The sequence below is a fragment of the Cryptomeria japonica genome, chromosome 4 (genome assembly GCF_030272615.1).
Source record: "Cryptomeria japonica chromosome 4, Sugi_1.0, whole genome shotgun sequence".
In the NCBI taxonomy this organism is placed as follows: domain Eukaryota; kingdom Viridiplantae; phylum Streptophyta; class Pinopsida; order Cupressales; family Cupressaceae; genus Cryptomeria; species Cryptomeria japonica.
The window spans coordinates 411,208,017-411,225,628 of NC_081408.1; the positions used below are offsets into that span (position 1 = coordinate 411,208,017).

The 17,612-nt window shown below is 37.1% G+C and overlaps 1 protein-coding gene across 2 annotated transcripts in view; it reads left to right on the forward strand.

Moving 5' to 3' along the window:
- Positions 1 to 320: 320 nt before the first annotated feature.
- LOC131031064 (tobamovirus multiplication protein 2A) overlaps positions 321 to 17,612 on the forward strand; it is a 42,719-nt gene continuing 25,427 nt past the window's right edge. The window contains exons 1-2 of one of the 2 annotated variants that reach the window (XM_057962084.2): positions 321 to 745; positions 965 to 1,306. In XM_057962084.2, coding sequence (XP_057818067.1) covers positions 1,083 to 1,306 — 224 coding nt within the window. In that variant the 5' untranslated portion in view covers positions 321 to 745; positions 965 to 1,082. The remainder of the gene's footprint in view (positions 746 to 964; positions 1,307 to 17,612) is intronic. The other variant, XM_057962093.2, reaches the window with a different exon arrangement.

Sequence of the window (17,612 nt, forward strand, 5' to 3'; positions counted from 1 at the left end):
TTAACCTCATTCCTTATGATGTAGGTTTTCCACTCAGTAAGCAAGACTTGATCCTTATTATATTCATATAAAACCTTTGAACTTGGCCGTAATTTAACATTAGATTCATATAAAACCATTGAACTTCACCCTAATTTGACACTAATTCATATAAACCATTGAACTTCACCATTGTCCAATTTTCAGTGTCTCAAATCTAAATTTCAAATTTGAACTTCTATGTGGACAATTAATTTAGGTCCTCTAGCATAGCAAACTCAGCCGGCCCAGGCCCGTTTTGCTGGGCATTTCAGCATATTTTTGGCGGCTTTGACATTTAGATGCCGGTTTGAAGGGTAGATACAGAGAGGACGAAGAAGACATGGGTACATTAAAGCATCCCACCTGACCACACCTCAGCCCTTTACTGTTTCAAACTCCCGCCCCCTGTGGTGGACCCATCCAGCTAGCTAGCTTTATAATTTACCGGTTGCCTTTCACCATTCTATGAGTGGACAAGCCCCTTGCGTTTGTCATTGTAAAAGTAGTTACTTGTTTATCTTATCCGTGATTCTTTACCCATCTCATACGTGAGTATTTATATGCCTGTCTGGAAAGGCTCCTCGATGATCGATACACAGTGCCAAACAAAAGGAAAAGCTTTATTCCAGCCAATAAAATAATTAGACGAAGAGGGTTTGAGTGCAGTCTTTGAGCAATAGATCGCTGGGTTCGACGGATTTTCTTTCTTCATTCGGTAAGGCAGGTGGGCATGCAATTGTAGTCTTAGCCTTGCATCTGATAATTTTTTTCCTTAACATGTAATGATACTCAATTTTTGATGAATAGAGTTCAATGTAGTTCTTCAAATTAGAATTTTGCTCATTCAATAAGCGATCAATGCTTTAATGTGGTTTGCTCAGAGAGTTTTGTCTTCTTTGTTTTTGATAAGTTCGGAGCTCTAACCCTTCTGTTTGATTCACAGTTAAAACTGTCCCGCTGGTGAAAATTAGTTGAGCTGCATTGGAAGGGGATTACACTGCGGGCGCCTTGTTAGTAAAGTGAGTGGTGAGAGGATTCAGGGGAATCTATTTTTGGGTATCATGGCTTGCCGTTGGTTTGCTGATTGCCTTTTGAGAACTTTAAATTTTCTGTTGACGTTGGCCGGTTTGGGAATGATTGGGTATGGTATATATTTGCTGGTTGAGTGGAAAGAGGCTTCCGTGAGCGTTAATCTTTCTTCTGAGCGATTTCAAGTAGGAAGGCCGCTGTTGTTTGTAGCGTCTTTGTCTTCTTCTTCCATCCTCGACAACCTTCGAACTGCTTGGTAAGTTCCAATAATTCTTCCATCCACCTGTCCAAGCTGGGGCTCATATGCAATGCCTCTTCTAAATAGAATATAAATAAATAAATGTTCTATTCTGGGAGTAAAAACTTCCGGAAACTGTTGATATTTTGGTAGAAAATAAAGTGCATGTCAAGTGTATTTTTATTCATTTTTTAATGTTTTTGTTCACTCCACTTCGTAGGAATTTAATTGCAAGCAGTTCTTGAGATTTGGGATCACTGTAAGGCCTAGGATCCACTCAAGGGTTTGTCTGCGGAAGGGGACAGAAAATTAAGGATTCTCTTTCGACAAGAAAAATAGTAACATGTTAGAATGCACGATAGCCCGTAGCAGAAAAAGTATCAATCGCTATAGTTTCTTGTTCATAGATTAACGTGGATCAAATCAAATCCATCGTCGACTAAATCTAGAAAATATATGAGAAAAACATCAAGAAACATCAACCAACACCAGATTTACATACCGATAAATCAAAGCCTAATTACACCATGCTCATAGGCATGATGGCCTATAGCAGAAAAAGTATCAATCGCTATAATTTTGTGTTTATGGATTAATGGGGATCAAATATATCGTAAACTAAATCTAGAAAATATAAGAGAAAAATATCAAGAAACATCAATCAACACCAGATTTACGTATTTATAAATAAGAGCCTAATTATGCCAGAGTCATAAGCATGACCTCTTAAACAAACTTTACACATTTACACTGAAGACGGCCAACATGAAATTTTGTTCGCACTAATTCCTATACCTAGACAAAACTGGAATCTGGGTTCTTTGCTTTGATGAAGTCACACTTTGTCCCATGGCTGGAGAAATGCAAACTGGAAAAGGATGTGCCCACTGGCATTTGCACTTCTCTGTTAGGAACATAAGGGGTAGACTCTTGATTTTCCTTTGAGATTTTTAGTTCCCTTGTCGAGGTGTTCTTCAAAGAAGAGTCTTCATCCATTCTTAGCATGCTAACAGATGAAATGGGCTGTTTCCAAGCTATCGCAGTTGCCTTCCTTTTCCCAATAACTCCAATCCTTTTTCCTTAGGGCCTCTCTACACATCATCTTGTTTGGAATCAAGAGAGACAGCTAAAGGAGGAGATTTGTTCGGGCCCTTGATAGTATGGTTTAGGTTTTATTTTACGTATTATTTTTTAGCTTAAGCATATACAGCATACACAGTATGTGGAGGTATACAGAAACATATAACATCAATAAGTAACATAAGTAAATTATGGCAATGTATAACGGCAAGCTTCCAACTGCTTGGTGAATTGCAACTTCTCCCAACATGGATATAATATAATATACTAAGATGTTTAGGGACAACAATGCACTAAATGGAATGAAAGTATTTGCTTCCATTGTCCAATATGGATACTTCCTTTTAATGTAATCTAAATAATTTTTTTAAGCTGGGTGAAAATCTCCTGAACGGCTGAACCTGTTGAGTTTTTGATAGAATTGAAGCATGATGGGGAAGAAATGTAATTTAAATAAGTTTTCTATTTTTGTGGTAGTAAAGACTTTGAAACATATTGAGATTATGGTAGAATTAAACTGCAATGGGCACCAAGGTGCACACCAAATGTTTTCTCATGTTTTGCTTTATTTGCATGTTTTATGTACTAGGAAGCTAAACATAACCTGGTGCTAATGTTTGGGATTACTGTAAGGTGTGGGGTGTCATTTGCAGTTCAGGGGGTTCTAGTCTCTGGACAGGAGATCTCCCATCTTGAAATTTATAATTAGTAATCATGGGATTGGCACATCAGTATGCAGTATGCATCGATGTACAATAATGTAGGACAGAAAAGGCATTGAACTTAAAGCCTCTTTTGATGGGCATATGCATATTTTTTCATACTTTATATAGTAATGGGTGTTGAACCGAGATCCCCATTGGTTAAAATATAAAAGTAAAAGGAGAACATCGGAGTAGCTGTAGTCAAAACTGGCCTTATGTTGAGCGCACTGAAATTTTTCATTAAAATCATAGTCTAATTACAGCATATGCATATACATCTATTAACAATACCTCCTAGATTAGATTTACATATTTACAGTGAAGGTAGCCAATACAAAGTGCTGCTTAGACTAACCTCTATACCCAAATAACTGAATTACAGAGTAGGTAGGCAGAACCAAAAAGATGAAATCCACACCATTAAGTGCCTGCTTGCAGCATCCAAACTCAAACCAAATTACTCTGTAAGTGGAGCGGAGAGATTAAAATTGGAAGTTGGGGTCCACCTCCACTGTTGCATACCAATTCCCATCCTCATTTTCTGTAGCAGACTGAAGATCCACTCTCATATACACTATTCGGTAAGGAATGTTAGGGATAGATTCAGAATTTTTCATATATCTTCTTAGCTCCCTCTTACAGGTATTTCTTAATAGTCTTTATTGTCCATTCTCAGGTGATCACCCTCAGTGTTCTTGCATTTGACAATAGCCCAGGTGGGCTGCTTTTAGACCACTCATAACTGCTTATCTTTTTCTATAATCTTGATTTTTTTTTCCTTCGGCTGTCCATTTTGTTTAACTGATAGAGCTGACAAAATGAGACATCTGTGCTGGAGGCATCAAATGTTTTTCCTGGACCTTATTGGGAATCCACTGCTATGGAGAGATAAATCCAGAAGGTGGCCCAATTTTACATTGACATGAGACACCAATACCTCCACAGCATCCAATTTTCTGAAATTTTTCTTTTCAATTGTCGTAAGCAAGACTTCAGATTCCCTTTCTTCTCAGTTTTAAAGGAAATTTAATGAAATTTTTGGGCAGCCTATTGGGAACCATTGCTACCAAATTGGTTTCTGAATTGCTCAAAAGTTTGCCATAATCCGCCTATGGCTTTGCTATCGCTCTTTCCTCTCTTTCCGTAAGGAAATTCACAACAATTGGGAAATAAGGACCAAATACTAGATGAAAACAGTTGTTTTTAAATCTTACTAGTGAAACCATCATTGAAATTACTATGCCCCAACCTAAAATCTTGCAATGAAATAACTTGAGCATTTACCTGAGACCAACTGATATGATCAGCTTTTGGAATTATAAGAGCGGAAAACGTTCCTGAGCTGAGAAAGCTTGAGCACTCGACAACCTATCTTAGCTTTGGGTTCCAGTGAAACCTAAGTAGCCGGTTTGAGTTAAGGTTTGAAGTTTGGTTTGCAATATGGCAGCTTTTTTTCCCCCAAGTTTGGGTACAGGTGTTCAATATATACATAAAATATTAAAACATAACAAATGATATATTGTACATAATGTATAATATATTTAATATATAACAATTTAATAATATAATCCTAGATTAAAATATATAAATATTATGTAATTTTATAATATTATATTCATATTTATTATACATGTTATATAAGTCTATATCCTGTCATTTGGGTTTACGTATTCAGTTTTGGGGTATTCCTATCAATTCATATCTCTGCTATTTCAAACTATACGATTTGGTGTGGGCACTTGTTCTGATCGCATTGAAATCCTAGTGGCTGCTCATCAAATCCAATTATGCCTAGTAGTTCTCCCTCGCTTTCATGGTGGCATTTAAGGAAAGATTGCTGTCTTGGTAGGTACATCTTTATTTTGGCTTGATGACTCTTTGACCAAATTTGGGTAGTTATTTTTGGATGTTGGCAAATCCTCATTAGACTTTGCTTCTAGTTGTTCTCAATTGAATGTCAAGGCAAGACTTGTTTGTTGTCATTTTCTAGGGGCTGAAGGCTTGATTTAGCTTTCTTTCAGTAGTATCTTATAAGTCCCTTAGGGAGCTTAGCTATTGGCTACTTTAATGGATAAGCTGGATCCCTGATGGACTATGAATGGATTGAGATGGCATTTCGTGTTTAAAGATTATTGCAACGGGCTTGCCTTTAAACAACTAAATTCTTGGTTTGGATGAGGATGCACTAGATTTTTTTGACTTTGATGCTGATTTTTTTTGATTTTGAATTCAAATATTAATGATTTTGACATGGGTTCCTTGTGGGTTTGCATGAGTATGGCTTAGATGGACCCAAGGTGCTTGGATGGACCTTGGGCAAACCCTAGGCTATCTCAAACTCGAACCAGAATTGTATTTTTGCAATAGAGGAGGAAGTCAAAGAATTTGGTAAGATTGATTGAAACACAAAGGTAGGACAAGGAGAAGATTTTAGAGGGACGAAAAGAGAGAGGAGGAGCTTAAAGAAGAAAACATTCATGGAGACTAATGATGCATCTGATAATCTAACCCTATTAATATCCCACCTTCTTCATGGTTCATAAAATCAAAGTATCAATGCTACCTTAAAAGAGCTCTCACAATCATTAATCAATGAGAATTTACGGCCCCAAGGAATGAATTAAAACAAGGGATAATGGTATTATAACAAGATTGGGAGCTTGATAAGGGGTAGTGATAGGTATCAAGAGACATTTCTTTGTCCATTAGAGCATTCAAACCTTCTAAATCATCCACCTGGTTACATATCAAAGGCTAAAACTTAAAAGCCTTCTTGAGGTTGGGAAGAAAACTAGTGGGGTGATTGATCTTTCTTTGGCAATATCAGAAACAAATGGATCCATTGGCAACGATAAGGAGAAGGGCTTCTTCTATGATGCTTTTAAGGCCACCAACTAAATAAGCTTTCAACCTTTATAGATCTCATTACAAGAAGTGGGTTCCCTTTGACTTCCAAGAGATGTAAATTCTTCAAGGATAGCGATAGTTCAAGAACTAAGCCCAAAAGCTCTTTCTCATTGATGCCCTGTGAGTTTGGAGAACAAATGCACTAAAAAACATGTCTAGAAGATCTCTAGAAATTCAACCAATTCCTACATTAATAGGATTTCTTATGAAGCCACATCAAAGTTTCCTCCTTTGAGGAAAACTTTAATGGCATTAGTGAGGGTTCTCCTAGCTTTTGTGAACCTTATAATTGAAGAGATCCATTTTATAAGGTCTCATTTGCTTTGAACTTTGCTGTCCAAGCCTAACAAAATTGATTCATTTGGGTTTACATGAACCAATCAGATCTGTAGGAAGGACGTCTCAAGCATTATTGAACTTGCAAAATGCTAGATCTTTGCATTTACAAATCACATTTTCCCTTTCCTTCCACAAGCGCCAAACGACAATTGAAGGATATATTCTCCTTGGGCACAAGGATAGCCTCCAGTTGGAATGGCATATCCATTTACACACCATCCTCAAATAAGCCAGGACCACACCACACAAGAATGGGGAAAGTAGAAAAGTTTGCTTGTAGGTCCTTAGTTCATGGAATAAAGAGCAATGATAAAGGGCTTGAGAAAACTAAATTTGTGTGATAAAGGGCTAGAAAAACCCAAGTTTGTGAAGATAATCATGAGCTGGGGTTTTTTAGCAGGGGGATTATTGATCCATATAGATCATGGTAAATGCAAATATATATAGATTTGTGAAGAGTATATTGAATTCATGGAATGATTATCAACAAAAGCAGTCTGTGGGTTGCATGGTTGAATCCAACTGTGCAGGACAAATCCACACTTGCAGAAATGATCCAGGTCTAACTCGCATCTGCTAAATGACCCTGCTTAAATCTGCAGCTGTGCAATCATCTCTTGACCATGCAAACCAGAATTCAAAACGAAAAGGTTACTTTTTTGCTTCCAATTTCAAGGGGATCCTTCTAGGGCCCAAGAGGGATGCACTAGCACAAACAACAATAATAAATAGTGGTGGATAAGTATGTTTTTAGACATTGCAGGGCAAATAAAATGTTGTATGAATTCATAAAAATAAAGAGAATTCAACTGGTTTGTTGGTGTAATAAAGGTTGAGACAATTTTGTATGCGATTAAATGGAGCAAGGGGCATATTGCATCCATAGCAATTTATTGTACTTGCCACTTGGTAATCTTTTAGTATTATTATAGTAGAAAAGTATTTGCCAGTACCGAAGCTGGTTTTTCCCTTATTGAGGGCATCCAGGGTAAAAATTCTTGAGTTCATTGTGTGAATTTTTCTATTTCTATCATGTTATTTTTCTATTTTCAACAACATCCCTCTCTCTCTTTCACTTTCATTTGTTCAAGCAAGTAGAACAGTATATTTAATGTATGTGGTTCTGAAATTCTACATTAGTTTGAGAGATTATGGATAACTTTGATCTCGGGGTAGTTTTGATGTTTATGGGATTTGTGGAAGCAATTTTTGTATAACTGTGACAAGGCCACAAAAAGAAAAGGATCTACTAGTTGGCAAACCAGGTATATTTATTTGAAGGTGGAATAAAGAGTTAAAAATGGAGAACCTTGAAAATCTGAATAAAAGAGTGATATCCCTTGAGAGCAACATGGAGATTATTCTAAAAAATCAGAATTGGATGAGGCAACGATAAGAACATATGAGCCAACAACAAGAGTGTATAAGCCAAGATCAATCTTCTATAGGATTAGGAGTGAGAGCACTTGTGAAGAAATTTGGCGTAGGAGATGATGGTGAAAATCGAGAAAACCAGGAAACTTTCTTGGAAGGTTATAAAGAAATTTAGATAAAATCTACCCCATTTAAAGTTGAAACAAAGGCAGAAATAAAATCTTTTGATAGGAAAGCAAAATTTGAATTTTCAGATGGTTGGATCAAACAAATGAAAGTCTATTTCAGCCTGCATAAAGTTAGTGTGACACAAAAGATATCTTTTGCATGTCTCAGAATGACTGGATATCCTCTTGTATGGTGGGAAAGATATGTATCTTCTTTTAAAAAGAAAAGGAAACTGTTTGTGTCTAAATTGTAGTATCCCAGTTTTTTTTTTTAGGCCAATAATAATCATCCACAAACAGATAACCCGTTAAGGTTAGAAAGCATAAACTGAAAACTTGCTGGAAAATGCAACCCTTCCACTTTCTGATCACCAAGTGCCCAATGTGGGAAGGTGAGAGCATACGGTGAATAGGGGATCGTTAGATCTCAATTTTGCTGAAAAATGAAGTGGATTGCAATATAGGGCGGCAAGCCAACCCTTTCCGCTTATCCAGCGGGAATGCAAGAAACTTGGCGGCGAACCAGCCAAGAGAAACATACAAAGGCACAAATCACTCAACCGCGATATTTCAGCGGGAGGACTGAAATTACAAAACAATCTCAAGTCAATCGCTTATGCAGTGGGAGGACCATTACAATCAGACATCACTCAACCACTTATGCAGTGGGAGGACTGAATTACAGTTTACTTGAAAATAGGCGGCAAGCCAGCCTCTTCCACTTTTTAGCGGGGTGAGAGTTACAAGCCAGATTTGGTTAGTAGTACTACTACTTAACCTTACAATAATCAAGAAAATGTGAGAAGAGAGTAATGCTGAACATCCAAATAAGAAACATGAAATTTCTGCTAACATCAAAATCTGCAGGCTGGAATTACAGAACCAGCAGCCTATGGATTCACTAAAACGCTCATAACTCTCTCATTACTCACCCAATTCACCCAAAATCTGTTCTAAACAATTGCTATACTAGCTACAATGAAAACAAACCCAAAGAAAGCCATCGAAACCCCCATATTTATTTTGCACGCTTCCCAATGCATTCACTAAACCCAACGCCTAACTTGGGAAGTTTGATTTGCAATATAAAAATCCACACTCAAAATAAGATGCTAAAAACTTACAAGATGCATCGCCAGTGGTAGGAAGGATGGATGAGCCAGTACCTAGAATGATGGAATTCCCTGGCCAAGAGGTATGAGCAAAACACACTTTCAGCAGTCTCGCGACCAGCAACCAGAAAACACTACAATCTCAAACAAAACACTCCACAATCTGCAACTCACTCACCAATAGCACTGGGAATATATGGACACAGCTAGGTACTATCTTGCAAGTACGAAACTGAGACTTGCTAGGAAGCCACACTTCGAAGCTCAGATTTTCAATCGCGAATTCGGCAGCATAACGATGCAAATTCATTTGATAACCAAAATGGGAGCCCAATGCTCTTATTTATAACTTCTAACTCCCCCAAACCAAAGGCAAATGCTTACAAACTCGCCCAAATTCAACTTCTTCATTTGCATTTGCTTTATCACGTGGACCCAAGGATGGTGCCCAAACCATAAGTCAAGGAATTACACCAAAAAGCACAATACCACGATTTGACTTAGCAACATTTGAGGTGAATAAAATAATATCTCCATTATAAATTTGGCGTCCATTTCTAGACATAAAATTCGCCTAGCACTTGGGAGATATTATGCGCCATTTCCAAAGCCAATAAATCAGTAGTAAAAATAATCAAATTAATTAAATATTAAACCTTAGGATAAGGAAATAATATTTAATTATATCACTTATGACTCCAATACTGATTATTGTCAAAACCAGGATGAAGCTGAGCCAGGAAGACCACTGAACTGCTGCAGGATCAGGACCCTGTCCACTGCCAAAAATAGAAATATGCCATACTGTCACTTACTAAAAATAGTAAGTCATGAACCACTGCTCCGAAAAGCATGATCTTCGCACCCAGTGATAGAGCATGGAGAGCTCAGTAGGACAGTATCACCAAAACGGCCAACCCCTGACTTACTAAAAATAGTAAGTTCTTGCCTCATCAATGCTTGACCCTCATTCTTCATTCCACCTAGCCTACGGGTCTCAGGAATAGGCTAATGGACCACTAGAAGGACATCAACGAGAAGGGGACATTACATAAATGGAAAGAATTTATTATTGAACATAAAACTAACCAAAAAATTAAGTGGTTGTATGTTAAATTGGAAGATGGTCAAAAGTCTGTAGAATTAAACCACAAAGTTTAGTAGACAAGCAATGCTAGTGGGCATGGACTTGGAGGATTAGGACATGTTAATTAAGTACCACAAAGGTCTTAACACCCACATTAGATAGAGAGTAATCACAACCAACCAACAAGACTTGGACGAAGCTTGTGTCCACACATATTATTTGAAAAGCGAAGAACAACTACCACCCTCCATGAAAGAAATGGGGAACTCTTTTCTCACTCAGTGTCTCAAGAAGCTTTTGTGGAACCAAAAGTCTATTTAATAAGTGAGGCATGATCCATATGGATTGCATGAAATATAAATATGTATACAGATTTGTGAATAGTAAATTGAATTTGTGGAAAGATCATCAACAAACATGGGTGGAAACTGATTGGGTGTATTGAATATGCTCTTACTTTAATGGCCTTGGTTGACTCTGCACCTCTGCAAATGACCTCGATTGAAACTGCAGCTGCAGAATCAACTCCCATTTGTGCAAAATAGAATTTAAAACAAAAATGCAACTTTTTTGCTTCTAGTTTATAGAGCATCCCCAGGGTTTGAGAGGGATGCTCTAATTCAAACACCAATAATAAATATAGGTGGTGAAGTATTTTTATAGATATGGGAGGACAAATAAAATGTTGTATTGATCAGAATAGGAGAATTCAGTTGGTCCATTGGTGTAATAAAGGCTGAGACAATTGTGTATGGCAATTGAATGGAACACGGTGCAAATTTCTTCCATAGCAACTCATTGCACTTGGTAATTTACTAACATTTTTATGGTAGAATAATATTTGCCACTATTAAAGCTGCTTTTTCCCTCTTAAGGTTTTCATGGTAAACATTTTCGAGTTCATCATCTGAGTTCATATATGTTCAGAATGTTATTTTTCTGCTTTTCAACATCTCTCTGTCTCTGTCTCTGTCTCTTTCACTGTCATTTGTTGGAGAAAATAGAACAGTAGTTTTGCTGTTTGTGGTTATCAGATTGTACATTAATTTGAAAGTCTACAAATCAATAGCTAAAGGAAGGGAAGGACTATTGGATTTCTATCCTTGAATCAAATCTGTGAAGCTGGAAAAGAGGGGTTTTGAGATGGGGTCACCTAAAGGATCTCACATTTTTGTAATTTAGGTGAATGTTGACTTGTGGAATGCCACACAGTTTAAAATATTGGAAGTAGAATAGCAAGGCAACTTTACAAAAGAAGGAACCGTTTGAATTGTACTAAGTGATTGTTGTTTGGGAACTTGTTAGGCAAAACTAGATCTCTCTACTTTCTCTCAATCCCTTAGCATTCCTTGTGTTCAAGGCACTAGATCTAATCTCCTGGAAGGTTCCTCACTCTTCCCCTCCACTTGATTGACTCTCTTCAGTTAGTTTTAGATTTCAGGGAGTGATTGCAACATTGTTCTCCATCAAGTCAATTCCTTTAGGAAGTTATTTTTAATATTGTTATTCTTCATCAAATCAATTCCTCAAGGAGTTACTTGGCATAGCACTCTAGTGCAAAGTGGCCTGTTATATTGCATCAGCCATTTTTTTAGCATCATTGGACATCTCCTAAAAGTGCTAAAGCATGGTTTTGCAACCTTTAACCAGTATTTTCCAATGTCGGTTATCAGTTAGCACAACACCTACTGATTTCTTCTTTAATCATTATGAGTCATGTGTGCTTATTCCCATTTATAGTCATTATTCAAAACCTTGAGCAAGTTGAAAATCGTGGCTAGTCAAAGGCATCGCTTGTTCATGGATTCTGCATAAAATTTTTTGTATCTCACATTCATTCATTATAGTTTGAGATGTTCTTCAGGATTGCAGAAGTTGAGGATAGTAGCTTGAGCATTTTTTGAGAATACTGGATAGGTTGCACACAAAGCAAGTTGAAGATGAAAGCCACACTTTTTTTATCCTATGGAAAAGCTTTATAAGGATGATGTATTTGCAAAGGATGGATCCTGGGATGAAATATAATCTTTTCAGGTTGGCTTGTAGATTCACCTTGTTTGCTACCAAAAATCTAATTGTGGTTGTTGATCCAAAATCTATCTAGTGGTTAACACCTTTTGGTTTGTATGGAACTTTAAAGCTTCAAATTTGACCTTCAAGTTTACCTCTACATTCTGTTTTTTGCATCCTTCGTTTTAAATGCTTTAAACAATTTTAACTTCCTTTACCAAAGTTCATTGCTGACTTCTTCCTAGATTTTTTCATGCCTCATCTGTTGTTAGCTGAGCTACTTGTGTACATGGCATTTTAGTGGCCTTAATTCTTACAAAATCATCCTGCACATTTTCCTCATTTGTGTCAAAGGTCAATTTCGGTGTTACTGTTCATGCTGTGATATCCTTTATTTGTGATTCTAATAGTCATGACATAGCATCACTGGAAGCCTCCCCTACCTTTGGTTTCTAATGAAGGCCAAGGTATCCTTTGAACTTTGTAATGATACGCTATTTTCCCAACTTCATTCTGATGTGAAAATCTTCATATCACTTTCAAGACTTGGAGAAAACACTATAAGTCTTTGAGCAATATGAGACTTTGTTTCTTTGTGATCAAGACCCTTGAAAGTGGCAGTGTTCTGTGTGGCAATCTCTTTCATTTCATTTCAGCCATCTTTTGGCCGTTTGTTGGCTCTCTTTCAATCTGAACTGCCCTCAGAGTCCTTGCTTGACATTCTTACTTTTTTGGCATTCCTGATTCCCCAGCTGTACCATCCATTTTAATGTAGATTTTGGTTTTTCTTCTCATTTTGCGTACTTCCTTTTCTTCACAAATCTTCTTCTTGACTTCAATTGCTACTTGCTCTGACATTTTCTTTGCTGATCTGTTCTCTAGCTTCTTTACATTGTTCCATGGGGCCTTCTAGTACCTTAGATTTGCTGTTGATGTATCATAGTCCCATGGCTTTATAAAAAAACCCAGAACTGCTTTGTTTAAGTGGTACAAAACCTTTCCCTTATCTACAGCATACGAAAGTTTGATTGAGTTAGTTGGGGCCCCCTTTCAATTTACCACCATATGAATTCAATGCCTTACTCTATAGAAAATCAATACAGGAAAATAGTAGAATACAATCTGCTGATAAATCTTTTAGTTTCCATAAATTTCATTCGTTAGAGCTTCCCAGGTCTGTTTTCAATTTGACATTTTCATTGGTCTTCTTGTTAGATTTGTGACACATTGTATCTCATGGTTTGTTTATACATGCTTATGCTTTCCTTTATGCATTGGTGTCTTGACCTTTATGATCATTGCAAATGAGCAAGGATCCTAACTTAAATTCTACTGCCTCTGTATCATGAGTTTCATCTATAGGTAGATTCATCTCAATTGCCAAAAAACCTTTGGGAAGTTAAACATTCCTGCCTTTGCAATTTTGTGTGTGATTTATAGTCCCCAATTTCCAACATGATGCTACATCCTTTGTGCAAAATCCTTGTTGCAGAAAACCACAATGCAATCTTTACCTTTGTTTAGACAATGTCATCAATCCTCCTTTCTCCTTTTTCTGTGCTACTGTGTAGCGCTCTTGTGATTCTTTTTTCATCATCATGTTCCATTATCTTTGTGATATTCAATACTTCATCTAGCAGTCCAATCATTTTCGTGATCAATGATGTGTCAATGTCAATTACCTTGTCTTTAAATACCGATCCTCAATCCCAAATGCAATTGACATAAAGGAGAACTTTTTAAAGCCTCTTTGGACAAATAAAATTCAGAAACTACATTATTTTCAGCACTTCTATATTGAGGTACATCTTGAATTCCAACATCTTCATTGTTTGACACACTCTAGCCTATGCCACTTTTTTTGATTCCCATTTGAACGATATCTTGATTGGCTTTACCACTTGGGAATTTTCCTTTAGTATGAGTGAACCTACCTTTGTTTGCACTTCTTTTGTCTGCTCTAGATTCTTTGGCACCATGGCAATGGAGGCATATATGAGTATATGACATTGTGCTTGTCGATGCCATGATCTTTCCTTTTCTACAGTCTCTCATGCACATTAAAAATTTTGTCCTCTTTTTGTCTTGTGTGCACTCTTTTCCAGCATTGGCATCACTCTTCTCAGCATCACCCTTCTTCATTCCATCTCGTTCTCTAATCACCCTCCTTCCCATCTAATTTGGGGTTCATCATTCATCCCCCTTTTTCTTTCATACCTTTCTCCTATTCTTGTGCAAACATCTCTTCAATAATTACATTTCTGTCTTCAACCAGTCACCAATTTTTCTTCTATTTACTTGTTTTACTAGCTTATCATCTTCACTACTTATGGCAGTTCATCTCTCTTTCTTTGTTGATTGCTACTTCTGGCAGTACATGTCTCTTTCTTTGTTGACAATTCTCTTTTTTCTACGAGTCCCTGTTCTTTTCTCATTATATTTCATTGATGCATTTCGTTTCCTCCTCATTTTGGTCTTAATGCTCATACGGTACTCATTAATTTTTCTAATCTAATTCTCACGTAGTTGCAGCTTCGATTTTGTCACTAATCTGAACAGTAATCCATCTGCTGCTTTTCAACTTCCTCTTCATCTCTGGCATTCTTTTTTATTGTACTCATCCTCTCAACCATACCTATTCTGCACAGTTAATATTGCCTTATTATACCTAATTGGTTAAGTGTCCTTACTTTAGTTGCTACTCTTTCTTTTACCTCTTGTTGATGATCCCATGCTATTTTGGATCAGCATGCCTTTTATGCAATCCCCTCAAGGCACTGTGCTTGCACTAATGTACAATTTCTTGATATCCAGCTTCTGTTGATTGCACTGGTTCATCCAACATTGCCCTTGGGCACAAATGTTTAACTTTTTATTGTCCATTTATGCTACCACTAATCTCTTATTGCAGGTTGTGTTGGTCCAGACTCCAAACTACTGGAATCAACAACTACAGGTTGCTGCAATACGACAGGAGCAAGTGCTCACAAATCACCAAATACACACAATCATTGCTGGGTTGATTCTCCATCATCAAGACACTTCTTCAGGGTTTTTCTAAGCTATACAACTACTTTCAACCCTCACAATCTGCTCAGATTAAAGGTCTGCAATTAAAAAAGTCACAACCTTGCTGGGTGATGGGCGAGGCTGTTGACGTCACAACTTGCATCATTTAATTTCTCATTTATCAAACTGGGCGTGTCTTAGATTTGTATGGGATAAGGTTGTATTCAAGTTGGGGGGGGGTTTGCATTGAAAACAGTGACTCACATTTCGGTCATGCTCCGTCAGGAGCTCTCAGGATCAATTTCTAAAAACTAAGTTCTATGCTAAGGGTGCTTCTCTATTTTGGCAAAAACTGAAACTTAAGGCACTAAATCTCTCCTGAAAGAGACTCTGGCTATCTAGTGTAATAGAAACAGAACTTGATTAAAGCCAATTCATGGAATCTTCTAAGGCTAAAACTATCTCTAATCTACAACGCATGAATTCAAATTCTATTCTACTTTGCTGAAAAATGAAATCTATTTTACGCTTGCAGGAAATTAGAATTCTATTTTAAAGAACATTCAAAATAAACTAAATTCCATGAATGAGTTCAATAAAGCTTCTGTCTAATCGCTACTTTCATTTCTATTGTCACTTATTACTACAATCAGAAACTAAAATTCAATGATCAATGAATTCAAACTTAACTAAATTAAACATGAACTTGAACATCCATAAGAGAATTGATCTATCTTTAAGCACTACTGAAACGGATTTACCAATGAAAGCTACTGATTAGAAATGATTTTTAATTTTCAACGAATATAAACTTCCAGAAAGAGAAATAACTAAAGCAAACATACAACAATTAATTAAAAACAAAGAAACAACTTAGGATCACCTCCCTTTGGTTGAGCGGGCCTTGCTCTTCCTCTGGTGGGATCCTCAAACACCAAGATTTAAAATTAACTTCAAGCTTGCATTGAAATTGGCTCCCAGTAGGGAGTAAAACAAAGTTTTGAAATTACAAAGGAAATTGATAAGATTCTGAAATTGATGACTGGCTAACTGACTAACTTCTTTCTATTGAGAGCTAAGGGATATATAGGCATATCCTTGTTCAAATTCAAATGATGTGTTACCCGCCTAGATGAGTAACGACTACTAACTAAACTGCAGATTACTTACCGTCTTTAATTACAATGCTTTATTCCTTCAGATGAAACTGGAAGCTTCATGAACAACCGATGAAGGTAAATTTGGAGAGAATTGCTGCATCGTCCAACTGGAGCGATCAAAACATGACTAGGCCTTCCACGTTGTTGGATAGAGAGTTCACGACTCCACATCTTGAAACAACTTTTAAAATATCTGAAAACATATCCAGGAAAATAGAACAAAACATAACAGCAAAGATTCTGGATATTGGCTACTTCTTCATTAATTAAGTATGAAAGTAGTACATTTAATACAAATTATCATTTTTAATATATATCTTCTAATTAGCAAAGTATAAGAGCAAAAGAAGTAAACATGTAAGCCTATAGTCTACTCCCAGAGACATCAATTAACAAGATATACAAAGTTTTTAAGTATAAATTATGATTTAAAATGTCATTTTTGAGCACTCATCATTGGGTGGCGCTACAAGGCAGTGGTGACTACCTTTGTAATGTCCCCTTTCAGATTTACCTTAGATTATGCCCTAGAACCACAATTGCAACAAGTTAGGGTTAGGGCTAGGTTTAGCTCATCAAGTAAAATATCTTCTTTAAACAATAAGGGCTTGGATCTAGATCCTGCAATCATGACCAAGGATTCACATACACATATATCTCTCCCATTATTAGGCCTAGATAATAACATATAATAATCTTTAGATCAACACATACGATATCTATATTACCTCTTACTATTCAAACATATTAGGGTATGGGGAAAGAAGCATGATAGGTCCACCCAAAGCCATCCCACACAGCCCAAGAGCGGAACTTTGGCCCTCTTGGCCCCAGTGGCAAGCAACATGGACATCCACTTGGGGTATCCTACCTAGTGGGGTGCTTGTATCTGCTTTCCCTATCCATGCTTCATCGCCTAAGATTAATAGCCATCATTATAGAGTCGGAGAAAAGATCATAATGAAGGTTCCTTGATTGCCCTATCTAAGCCCAAGAGTGGAGCTTTGGCCCTCTTGGCCTCGGTGGCAGGCAACATGGACATCCACCCGGGGTATCCTACCTAAGGCAATCCTCATGATTTCCCTCTTCCTTACATTTCCTTCCTTCTATACCTGATGGGGGTTTACAAACAGATGCTTTGGACCTCTTGGCCCTGGTGGTAGGCAACATGGACATCCGCTCGGTGTATCCTACCTAGATGGCAATCCTCATGATTTCCCCCTTACACCTCCTTCCTTAATCAGACATGCAATTTATATCCAATCAGACACACACACACACACATATATATCCCACGAGCTATTATTCAGATTATTGGATGCTGATTATAACAGTTCTGAAACAGATTAGTGAGAGTTTGATGCTAAGTATGTGT